The 12318-nt window shown below is 39.7% G+C and overlaps 1 protein-coding gene across 2 annotated transcripts in view; it reads left to right on the top strand.

Moving 5' to 3' along the window:
* LOC144058462 (eomesodermin-like) overlaps positions 1–4588 on the top strand; it is a 45405-nt gene extending 40817 nt beyond the window's left edge. For both annotated transcript variants that reach the window (XM_077576925.1, XM_077576924.1), the window contains one exon: positions 1–4588. This exon is cut by the window's left edge and continues 75 nt beyond it. In XM_077576925.1, the coding sequence (XP_077433051.1) occupies positions 1–700 (700 nt within the window). In that variant the 3' untranslated portion in view covers positions 701–4588.
* Positions 4589–12318: the final 7730 nt, after the last annotated feature.

Genomic DNA, 12318 nt, shown 5'->3' with positions numbered 1-12318 from the left:
CAGTGCCTGCTACACCATGCAGCCCCTCTTACAGGACCAGTTAATCAATAACTTTACACAAAACCGTTTCTACAACAGTGAGCGAGCTGTGCCTCAAACCAGCAGCCTCCTCTCACCACAGGCGGAAGATAGAGCCTCTCAGCGATGGTTTGTCACCTCCATGCAACATGGGACTAGCAGCAGTGCCAGCCACACGTTAGACCTGACACCATGTGAGGGCGAATGCTCCAACTCCCTGCTACCTTATGGTATCAAATCACTGTCCATGCAAACATCCCATGGTCTCAGCTACTACCCAGACTCTCCTTTCAGCGACATGCCAACTGTGTGGGGCTCCCGGGACGCGTACCAGAGAAAGATGACTCCAAGTCTGTCTTGGTCCCCGAGGCCCAGTCCCACTGCTAGTTTCCCAGAAGACTCTGATAAGGTGAAGCCACTGTTAGAGGATGAGGTCAGTGGTGGAGGCCTGATATCTTCCTGGGCAGAGACGCAGCCATCCTCTCTTTCTCTTGAAAAGAGTGATTCCTATACGCCAACCTGCAAGCAAAGGCGTTTGTCTCTTCATGGGCCAAGCACAGAGGACTCACCCGTCAGCATTAAATGCAAGGACCTTGTCTCTGTTGCCAATGACTCCTATAGCAAGGAAGCGCCTTCATTCAAAGGAATTGCATCTTACTCTTCCTTTTACACAACTTGTTGAGCATAGTGTCGCAGATCAGCTTTTATGTTACATGCACACACCAAAATTGTCTGCTGCGATGTGTTTTCTGTATGATGGCAAATGGAGACAGTCCTCCAACAATAAACAACCACATAGGTTGTTTTGAAATGTGCCAAATTACGACCAAGTGTTACGTATTGTAGTTTAGCGACCCCTATCGGGCATGTAAATAGAGGAAAAACAGTAAAGTGAACCATAAGTTTAGTTACTGGCAGGTCTGGGGAATCCAGGTCCAGAGAGAGCAAACCCTGAAACACTTTGGCTACGTTCACACTGCAGGTCTTAATGCTCTATTCCGATTTTCTGGTGGAATCAGATTTTGTTTTTGAGGAATAGTTCACATTACCTATTAATTGCGACCTCAGTCTGTCTGCTGTGTGGACGTAATGCGTCCCCAAAGTGATCCGCATGCGCAGAAGAAGATACGTCACTCACAACGCTGTGTTTGCGGAAGTAAATACGTATGGTCCAGCATGTCAGGGCCACGGACTTTTACAAGTCCGTCGTCGGGGCTCATATTTTTACCATCTCATATCTACAGAGGAGTGGTGCAGGAGGAGGTAGAAATAATATTTTGGGAAAATGAGGCGAGCCTGTTCGAGCACCTCATCTCATGGAGACCTCTCCTTTTTTTCCCCTCTCTAACAATGACGTCACATTATTGCTTCGCGTAATGAATGAGCCGTCTGTGTGGCTAAATTAATAATATCAACCCCACAAATATCATCTTTATACTTCATAGTTCAAGTGGGATTAAATTAAAATCAAATATAAAGCCACAACTGTTACTCGAAACAACTTTGCCGATTCACGTACGTCTCCCGAGACGTGCGGACCTCGCGGATGCGTCAAGCATAAATCAAGCTTAATGCCCCCGCCCGTGCAGAGCACATATTGGACTTTTGATGACGTCGAGGTTGGTACATGCAACCTGGCTGTTCAGACTGCCGTCGCATTGCAAAAATTCGTCAGCGAACCAATTGGATATTGATTGGGTTTTTGCACGCGTAGAGTGATGTCACAGACAGTCAAATCTGAGTGATTTGAGCTGATCAGACTGAGACGCATCCTGTCCAAATCGGATAAGAAACTACCTCCTGCATGGGGTTTCAATCTGTCCTGCAAAAATCGGATTTCATGTGACTGTTCAGACTACAAAAGAGCCATTCACTTTCAATCTGGATGGGCTAAAAATCGGATTTGGGCTGGCAATCTGAACAAGGCTTTAGTGTCCCATGTAACTGGCCAGTAATTGACCTTACCGTGGCACGCCCCTCCCCGCCCACTAAATGTGACGAGTAGCCCCCTCCGACATTTACCGGTCAAGATGCATCCACAGTAATGGCAAAGTTGTCAGATCTTCCTTGTGATTTCTCAGGCAGGTATTTTCATGACGCCGATATTTTTCTTCAAAGCAATAATTTTTTTTTAGTGAAGGGTATCTTCACTCCCTCACCATGCAATTTTGCCCCAAAACAAAAGGAAATCCGAAATACACATCACTGTCTGCTGCTGCAGAAGTCAGATAAAGACAGAGTCGCCTCACTCAGTTCGACTGATTGTCAGCAAAACCAAACTTTTTGGACATTGTTCCTGTCAAGCAGGGTACGAATTAATTTATATTGCCACATAGTTTCAATGTTTTGTTGGCATTAATGGGAAATAGTAAGTCAGCAAATGCGTAGACGGTTAGCTACCCGGAGCTTTTCTTAGCCTTTGGCTAAAAACAACAAATGAGAACATTACCTTAGTGTAGATACTTTTCTGGTAATTTTAGAGGAATTCGACTTGTGTGGTCTTCCACAAAGTTTGATCCAGCGCATTTTTCGTAGTTATTTGAGGGTTTAGGGAAGGGGGAAAAAATGGACACGGTTATCTCTCTTGTACAAGCCGTGACTACAGCAAGAAGCCGGTTAGTCGATCGGGATAACAGTTATCACTATTACACAAGCCGCGACGGCAGCGTTTTACCATTTTTATAGATTTTTTTTTGCTTTTGGATAACCACGCAATGCATCACCGGGAGATGGATTGCTTTGTTTGTCCGCAGCAAAACTCACGTGCCGACACAGACATGATGTCTTGTGTCTTGATTGATTTACTAGGTCATACGGGTGTGGTTTACAGTAAGGTCAATTGTTTTAGTGTTGACTACATGTTTTGTAACATCAATACTCCAACCTCACTGAGCCTCTTCCTAACCTCAAACATTAGTGTCTCATGTTAAGACGTAACGTATACAACCTCACTGAAATCCAAATTATAACATCAACTATTAGTCCCGGTGACGACGAATTGACATATATGCCAACACTAAACAACACATTGATACTTACCGGCCTGTTAGCTCAGTATGGCCGATAGAGGTCGCTAAACTACAATAGACTACGTAACACTTGGTCGTATTTTGGTGCATGGTAAAACGACCAATATGGTCGTTTATTGTTGGAGAACTTGTTGGGCAAATGAATAATCACAGACATATTTATTAAATCTAGTCAAAAGTAAGTAGACAGATATTATCATAGCTGATTCCTCCACATGTGGACCCAAAAGGTGGCAAAAGGTAAGAGTTACGGTAGTGTTTAATGACATAAGCTGTGCATGTGACCTAAAGCAATGTCAGGCAGGCAGCGAAAAGGTTGCAGTAAAGGAGTTTCTGGGTGAAGCAAGCAAGCTGATGTTCCAGGCAAGGGTGTCCTTTGGAGCCACTGGAGAATGAAGGAGGGACTTGTGGAACAAGGGGCTCAGTAGCTAGCCGTCTGGAGGCTGTGGTGATGATGAAGAATTCAGCAGGGCAAGCACACTCAAAAAAGCATAGCAAAAACTTAAATGTGTCGGCCAAAGTACTCGTGGTACCTGAAATCCTCTGGCACCTGCATGAAGATCAGACTGGCTCTTAAACAGAGTTGATTAAAGATAATTTGCAGGTGTGAGTTTGTGTCCTCTAAAAACTGCCCATCTTAGCCTGAAACAAGAAAGCAGCCAACAACAAATATTGTGGCACAGGAACTACGGCCGTCAAAATAAAATAAAGTAGCCCGGCATACACCACAACAGAGTTATGACACAAAGTGATATGTACTTTTCCTGCATCATTTAACCACCCCATCAAGTGACTTAGAAGTATGACTTTGGGATATACAGTATATTGTTTTTATGTTGTTTTAAGTTTAAATGTATTAAACAATGGTTGTAAGTTTAATTCAACATACTGTACATTACAAAATTTGCCTTTACATTGAGGTTTCCTGTTTACAGATTATTTACTGAAGGCAAGTATAAAACTAGTTCATTTGTCAAATATGAGAAAAGTATGCTGCTTACACTAAACCCTTGCAATGTACACATATTTGATATTAAAATGCATTGTCCTCTTCCTCTATGGAATAGATGGGGAATTAAATGCCAAATAGTATTTTAGCTTGCAACACGTTTTGCTCAACTCATGCCCCGTCCACACGAAAGCCAGTTTCAATGTATCCTCACAAATTTCTTAAACGTTTAGGCCTTTCGTCCACACGATGGCGTGGTTTCGAAGCTTGAAACTGATCACTTTTGAAAACGTGCTCCAGAGTGAAAAGATTTCAAAACGTATGCGTCCGTCTGGACACCATATGCAGGATACTCCTCCAGTGATGACGTAATGGTCGCAGCTCGATGACGACGCACTGTCGTAGATTAATGACGTATGCGCCAATTCTCATGTGACTGCGCACAAACCGTCAGTCTGTCAACAACAATGGTGGATAGCCGTGTCGTAGTCTTTTTACAAAGCCTCCTTAGCTTGCTTATGCTTTAGCAGCAAAATATTTTGCTTCTTTATTCCCACGTTCAACAAGCGGTGTTGTACTTGAATCACCCGCTATTGTCACCTCTTCTGTGTTTGCTTTTACATGTTTTTTGATACATGCAAATCTATGTTTGTTGTGTAGATTTCAATAAAGTTAGGGGGGGGGGAACGGTTTGTCTTCTTCGCTGATTCTTCTTCTACGCTTTTCGTTTACTCCCTGTGGCTGTGCTACAACGCCACTCCAGACTTGGCATATACATTACAGCCGTTAAACGTCCTCAGCGTCTTCTTTTGGACACACGCAAGTCTTGAAATCCTTCTGTGTGTACGAGATTTGTTTAAGGAACAAAGCCAGCTTTGCTTCCGTCTGGACGGGGTCTCAGTTTAGACATTCAAAAATTTGTTTCCTGACTAATGTTGTGTGGTGCATGCCCGCAATGTGTATGATTCTGCTTTTGAGTATACTAAAATCAGTGTTGGGCGTAATGCAGTAATTTATTACAAATGAAGTAATATAACAAGTTACCCAATATATTTTTGTAATATTATTACTGTTACTGAGTTGTGTAACATGTTCCAGTTTTGAGAGTTCCAATTTCGAGACCACGAGCCAGAAAAATGTATCACCATAATAATAATAATAATAATAAAAAGAAGAAGAAAGGAGAAAGTGGTAGATTCCATCATATACAAATAAATTATTAACTGAAACAATCATAACAAGTGAGAAATCATACTTGCGCACATACACTACTCACAAAACATTAGGGATATTTGGCTTTCAGGTGAAATTTATGAAAAAATTTTAAAAGTTCACACTACAGTGAGATCATATCATGAAAGTAGGACATTTAAGTAGAAGGATGCACTAGTGATTTTCTAATTTCAAACAATTATTTGAAAAAAAAGTTAACAACAATGGTGGGTACACCACAACAACAAAATTTCAACGTCTCAATAACTTGTCATGTGCCGTTGAGCATCAATTATAGCTTGACAACGACGACTCATTGTCTGCTGAGGCATGGTCATTGAGGTTCTGGGGTGCAGAGTTTCCAGCCTCTACACTGCGACTCAGCTGATCACACAGGGTTTCAATAGGATTCAGGTTTGTAGAAGTTTAGTCCATTCCATTAGTGGTACACCAGTTTCCCAACAGCCGTTCCCTGATGATGCCACCTCGATGAGCTTGAGCAGACCCGGGGGGGGTTAAATGGGGGGGGGGGGGGTTCACACTTCTTCAACCTAAATCTAATGTTCTTCAGGCTGAATAGTGGCGTTGTGACAACTGCAAAAGTGTTCAGAAATATTTTTTGTCACTTCAAAGCGGCAGTTCATTCTGAAATCACAAACGGAAAAAAATTGTGTAGTTCTGTTTGCATTTATTCAACTCAAAAGTTCTCATGTTTCAGGCTGTGAATGTTTTTCCAAAATGTTCTGTCCACACTGTCTTTTATTTATTTATTATTATTTAAATGTGATGTCAGAAACCAGTTGTCTGGCCCAGTCTAGGGCCACAGTAAGGCCAGCTATGATTATAGAAAGGCCCACATTTGGGATGCCAGATGTGGCCCAACGTAGGGCTAGCTATAGTTATACGATTTGGCTTAGATGTAGGCCACATCCAAGTGTTTAAACTAGTGACAGGGATGTAACTTTGCACAGGTTTAATTGGGAGGAAGAAAATGCATTATTCGGATTTTGGATTTGTCATATTACATGTTACATGCTGTATTCTCGTGGAACCTTGGGCATCACAAATGGAAAGGAAAGAAGGAAAATATTAGCATGAATGTTATGTTATGCTCATGTTAGCGGTTTGAAAATCTGCATAAATCTTTTTCAATCTTTGTTGTGTGTTTTTTTGCTGCTTTATCGGAATTTCATACTGCTGAATATCGGATATCGGCCTAAAAAAAAATCCAACAAATCTTAATTAAAAGATTGAGATACACTGACAAAGCATAAATTAAAACAGTTTAAACCTTGGGGGTTAACCCTTGACCTATAACCGTTTGAACCTTCAAGGTTATTACAGAAGCATCATGCCTACCCTGTTCCCCATCAATTTGCACCCTCTTTAGCAATCCCCCAAAAATCAATAGTGAAAACTTCTCTTTCTCTGAAATTGTAATTCCTCCTGCCAACGCACTCAACCACACTCTCCACAACACATTTTTTCTCTGATCTCTCTCCTGGCTACCCACCTTCTTTCGTCATTGCCTCTTCAGTTGTCCTTTACCTAATTTAAAGTGAAAGTGACCTTTTGTGAACATGCAACAGCAAACACACGTGCACAACAATAACACCCTGTGTGTGCGCACCGGTATGTGTATGTGCCCGCCACTACAGGACATAAAATGCAATTACATCTGTCCTTGGGAAAATTTCAATCGCTCTTTGTCGACTTCAGGCAAATTACCTGTCAACACTATCACACACTTCGTCTTCATTGGTAACAGCAGGTGGCAAAGAGGAAAATTTTGAGGTAATTTTGGTATGTTTTCAAAGTTCATAATGTAACATAACATATTAATAGAATGTTAATTGTGTTCAGGTTTCAAGCTGTGAATGTTTTTTTTTTCTTTTCCCAAAATGTTTTGTCCACAAAATCTAATATGAGGAGGAGAGCAGAACAGGTAAATGATTCTGAACACTACTTAATTTTGATGATGCTGTATTGCTGTCTTGTACAGTATGTTTGAAACTTACATGCAGTGTTTTTGATAATGTTTAGGTGCACAACTCTCTTTTCCAAAACCACAAACACAGTTACAGCTCAACAACAGTGCACCCAGACCCATCGTTAATTTACCTTGTGAGTAACAATAAGTACTAAGATATGATAATCAAAGAACATAGTAATCACAATGCGCCTCCACCCAAAAATGTTTGACAGTCAATGACAGTTTTTGTGGAGCTTGGGGTCGAAGACGAGGAAAGGGAAATGTCAGTAGTTGGTAGGTTTTCCTCATGTCACTGTTATTTAAAGATCCAATCATCATAAATATTCCAACATTGTTTTTGTATTATGATCAGCAGTGTTCAACTCTAATAGTAAATGGAAAGGTTGCAAACATGCTGGGGAGCACCTGAAACACACACTACAGAGAAGAGGAATATAACAGTAAGGCAGATTTTTTATTTTTACATGACGTCAGTGAGGAATGTACACACTACACTTGGACCATGGCTTTGTTTCTTTTGTTGCTGAAAAAAAGGTATGTTCAATAAAAATACAAGCCTGCCTCTATTGATTAAAAGACACATTTTGGATTTCTGTAACTAATATAGTTATTTTGGCCAGTTAAAATATACAATATGGTTCAATTGCTAATAGAGTTAATACTTAACAAGCTGACATCATGATTTTATGATGTCATTCAAGTATTTTAAATTATATTCTTTCTAAATGCTCCATTCCTTTAGGAGCTCAAGTCCAATCAACATAGTCTACTTAACCTATTCGACACTTTTACGCAACTTTTTTTTGTAATTTTATTTTTACGTTGGGCCCACCTAACCATGTTTACAGTGTACAAATTTGACCAACTGTCCTTTGTCCCCAAAAAATTCATTTTTGGTAAGTTTGATGTATATCCTATATATGTGTATTTACCCCATATTTACTCTTTTCTGAGTTGTGAGAAGTTGGCTCTGTGAGGGGGAGGATGAGCCATGCTCCTGTCATCTTCCTTGACAAGAACAAGAGCTGTGATCATACCACAGGATGGCGACTGGAAGTTTTACGATTGAGGCCTTAACCTTAACCTTAAAAAATGTCTGTATTGTTAACTGTGTGATGAATTGGATTTGTGACTGTGTTTTAGAGCTGCCCCCACTCTTCAGAGAGCAGCTTCTAAGTAACTAGGCAAAAACCAATAAAAAGGAGGAGGGCAGCAGAGTCTGGTTCAGAGTGGAATGGAGATTGTGAGGTCTGCTCTCCTCGTCGAGCAAAATAATATAACTTTCTTGTCTTCCTTTCTGATTGTTGTCTATTAAATATTTCAGGTTGCCTAAACCTGATAATTTCATACAAAGTGCTGTACATGGAGTAAAAATCAGTCATGGAATAAAGATGGGTAAAACAAAAATAACACCAAATAAATTAATAATTATCTTAAGTGGGTAAAATAACACAAGTAGGTAAGTAAATAAATAAATAAAATAAATTAATTAATAACCAAATACAGCAGGCACCATAAAACATTGAAACAATGATGAGTTTCATGCCGAGTCAAACGCCAAAGAACAAACGTGTTTTAAGAGTGGGTAGAGAGGGAGTTTGCCTAATATTTAAAAGAAGGTCATTCCAAAATCCATGGGGAGAGATTTGTTTAAAATCTCTCTAACTTTCTAGAGAGGAAAATAATGTGCTGCTAAGCACAATTTAAATGTAAGTTAAAAACATTTTTTTTTTTTTAAAAAAAGTTGATTATCTAGAAATGAAAGTTGGTCAATCATAGCAAGTGGAAATATATTTTTAATGTCTAATGTATTCATAATTGTTCTTTCACTATGCAAAAACATTATTTTTATCCAAATACCTGATTATTCAATAGAATTTTCCATATGATATTTGAATACCAAATTATTCAATAGCTGCAGCAATAGAGGGGACTGCAACCCGCAGTGCTATACTGTACTTATACATAACATTAATGGATAATAAAAGAGATGACCTGATGCTTGGGGAGGACTGGCTATTGGGAATTTCATGAATTTCCCAAATGCCCAGTCCATCCACGGAGACAAATCGAATAGTAATTAATGGCTTGGTGTCGGTTGAACAACAAATCGGCACGTTCGACACTGCACCACCGCTCCCCGGAAAAAGTTCAGGCTCAGGATTTTCTTTTACTTTAAGCCCTACTAATGTTTTCCTTGTTAAAATTTTCTCAAAGTGTAACTGTATTGGTATGAATCATAGAGGTATTATATTACAATGTGAAATTTGTGATATTAGGAATTAATGAGCTCTTAATACGGTCCTGGTTACTGCTGTTACATTATGCAATTTGTAATTTGTGCTTTCTTTTATTTTTACAGCTGCCTTGCATCATGTGCTGTAGCATAATGGAGGGATGGACACCAGTTGAAAAAAGTAAGATTAAGAAAGCCTTCATAAACAAATGTCGCGTAAGGGCATACAAAGACTAATTTGCTGTTCATGTTGTTGTTTCTTTTATAGCAGCTTTAAAATTAAAAAAGTTAAAAGCATACTTAACCAAAAAATTAACTTTTATCCATTCACCCTTCATGTAGTTGAACTGTTCATAGAGGTTTTCAATGGTCGACCGTTCAAATTTTTGATCACTTTATTTGCATTTATTTATTATGTTTTTCCCTTTGATTTCTTGGGGGGGGGGGGGGGGACCGTGACAATCTTATTTAGCGAAATGCTTTAATGTGCTGTTAGTGGGTTCTCCTCTGAAAACTTATGTTTATGTTTTATTGTTGCCAGCTTTTTGTTTTCCTGACTACATTTGTTTGAGATAACTTTTGAGGTACATTTTTCATTGATTGATTATCCAAATTTTTTGTATCTATTATTATTATTATTTTATTTATTTTTATTAGTATTTATTTTATTTTTTTTACAGTTGCTGGCTTTTTTCCCCCTACTTTTTCTGTCTCCATTTGTTTATTGGGGTAATTTTGGCTTTGTTTGCTCATTGCAATGTTTGTGGCGTTCAGCAGGTTGACCTCGATCAGGGATATAGTTACGGAAGAAGAGGTTATGATGTTTGGTTTGTTGGTGGGACTACAAAGGGTTTTGACATGGAGAAGTTGTGGGTGGGTGGGAGGTTCTTGGAAGGATGTCTATTACAGTGGAACCTCAGAGTTTGAACGTCTCGGAACTCGTACAATTCGGACTTCAAACAAAAAATCGGAGTAAAAAATGCCACAGAGTTTGAACTCATTTTCGGAGTTTGAACTCATTTTCGGAGTTTGAACTCATTTTCGGAGTTTGAACACCCAAGCAAAGCAAGCTAAGCCGAACATACTTTGAAAACGGGTAGCCCGAGTGAAGCCGAGCGGAGCCAAGCAATGCCGAATGCTCACGTTGCGGTAGTTGAGACGATGCACTGCTCATTTCCAGTCAGATTGTGAATACTCCCGGAGGTGCTCCATACTCGCGAGTGCATTTAGATTTTTCCACGACAAATTTCTTCGCCATGGGCCAAAAGAAAGACAACAGTGCCAGTGGCAGCAAAGAAAAACATACAGTGCTACGAACCACAGTGGAATTAGGAAGGAGATTATCGCACGGTTGTAACTACCGTGACTACTTCTGTATATACTGACCCCCCCCCCCCCCCCCCCTTAGCTGTTCAACAACGTGCCTGACGTTAAACAACGCACACAAGGACTGCTTAGTAGTCTAACAATATGCCCAATGTAAAATACACAAACCCAGCACTGAACTAAATCTAGCATTAACATAGCATTTATCATCCACTGATGCCATCACACCACAACAAAGAAGGTAAGGTATTTTTTATTGTTTAAATACTGTACAGGATATAAATGTAAAAAAACAAATCAAAATTAAAAATTGGAATTTTTTGTTTTTGGACCTTGGGAACGGATTAATTGCATTTACATTATTTCCTATGGGAAAAAATGTTTCGGAGGTTGAACAATTCGGACTTTGAACACTTCGCAAGAACGAATTATGTTCAAACTCTGAGGTACCACTGTATTTAGTTATGTTTTGTGTGTGTGTGTGTGTGTCTGGTTTGTTACATATTTTGTTTTTTTTCTTCTCTCCCCTCCCTCCCCTTTTACTTTGGCTCTGGAATCCAATCAGACCATGGGAGTTATTTCCCCACGTGACCTAATATGACAGCTCAGGGCAGAGGACTACGTTTTGTGTCCTGGAACCTGGAAGGTGTGAACCATCCTGTTAAGCGAAACAAAGTATTTAATCATTTGAGTCAACTTGGAGGTGATGTTTTCTTTGTACAGGAGACTCATTTTTGCTCCTCTCAGATTAACCGATTTAGACAAACTTGGTTTGTTAGTGTTTTTCCATTTTAAATTTTCAGCGAAAGCAAGGGGTGTGGCAATCATTATACACAAAAGGGTTCCATTTGAGTTATTTAATGCCATATAAGACTTAAATGGTCGATTTGTTATTGTTTCTGGCAACCTATGTGGGACGCCTGTGGTACTGGCCTGTGTGTACGCACCAACATGGGATGATGATGGCTTTATAACTAATTTATTTTCTTCACTTTTTAAAGTGGATGACCATTATCTGATTATAGGTGGGGATTTCAATTTGACTCAGGATTTCTGCTTAGATAGATCCTTTTCTAAACTCCAAATCTGCTAGTGTGTTGAATAGGTATAAGAACACTTTGGGCTTGTTTGATCTGTGGAGATCTACATTTCCCTTAGATAAAGCTTTTTCTTTTTTTTTCTCCGCATGTCCATCATTCATATTCTTGTATCGACTTTTTTCTCCTGGATAATTATTTTTTATCGGAAGCTCACACGTGTAAATATCATAGTATTGTCATCTCGGACCATGCCCCGGTATCGGTTGATATTGCTTCCCTAGCTGTGTCCCGCCCTCCAGGTAATGGAGACTTAACTCTTCTTTACTCGCCCAATCGTCCTTTAAAGAGTTCCTTGGTACACAGATTGCCTTGTTTTTTTACCTTAATGATTCGCCGCAAATTTCTCGGCGCACCTTTTGGGAAGCTTGTAAGGCGTTTTTACGGGGCCTGATTATTTCATATGTTGCTTCTTCTAGAAATGCAGAGAAGGCAGAAACCGAGGCACTGTCCTCACA

Source organism: Vanacampus margaritifer, chromosome 9 (assembly GCF_051991255.1).
Source record: "Vanacampus margaritifer isolate UIUO_Vmar chromosome 9, RoL_Vmar_1.0, whole genome shotgun sequence".
Taxonomy (NCBI): Eukaryota; Metazoa; Chordata; class Actinopteri; order Syngnathiformes; family Syngnathidae; genus Vanacampus; species Vanacampus margaritifer.
This window is presented reverse-complemented; position numbering and strand designations above follow the sequence as displayed.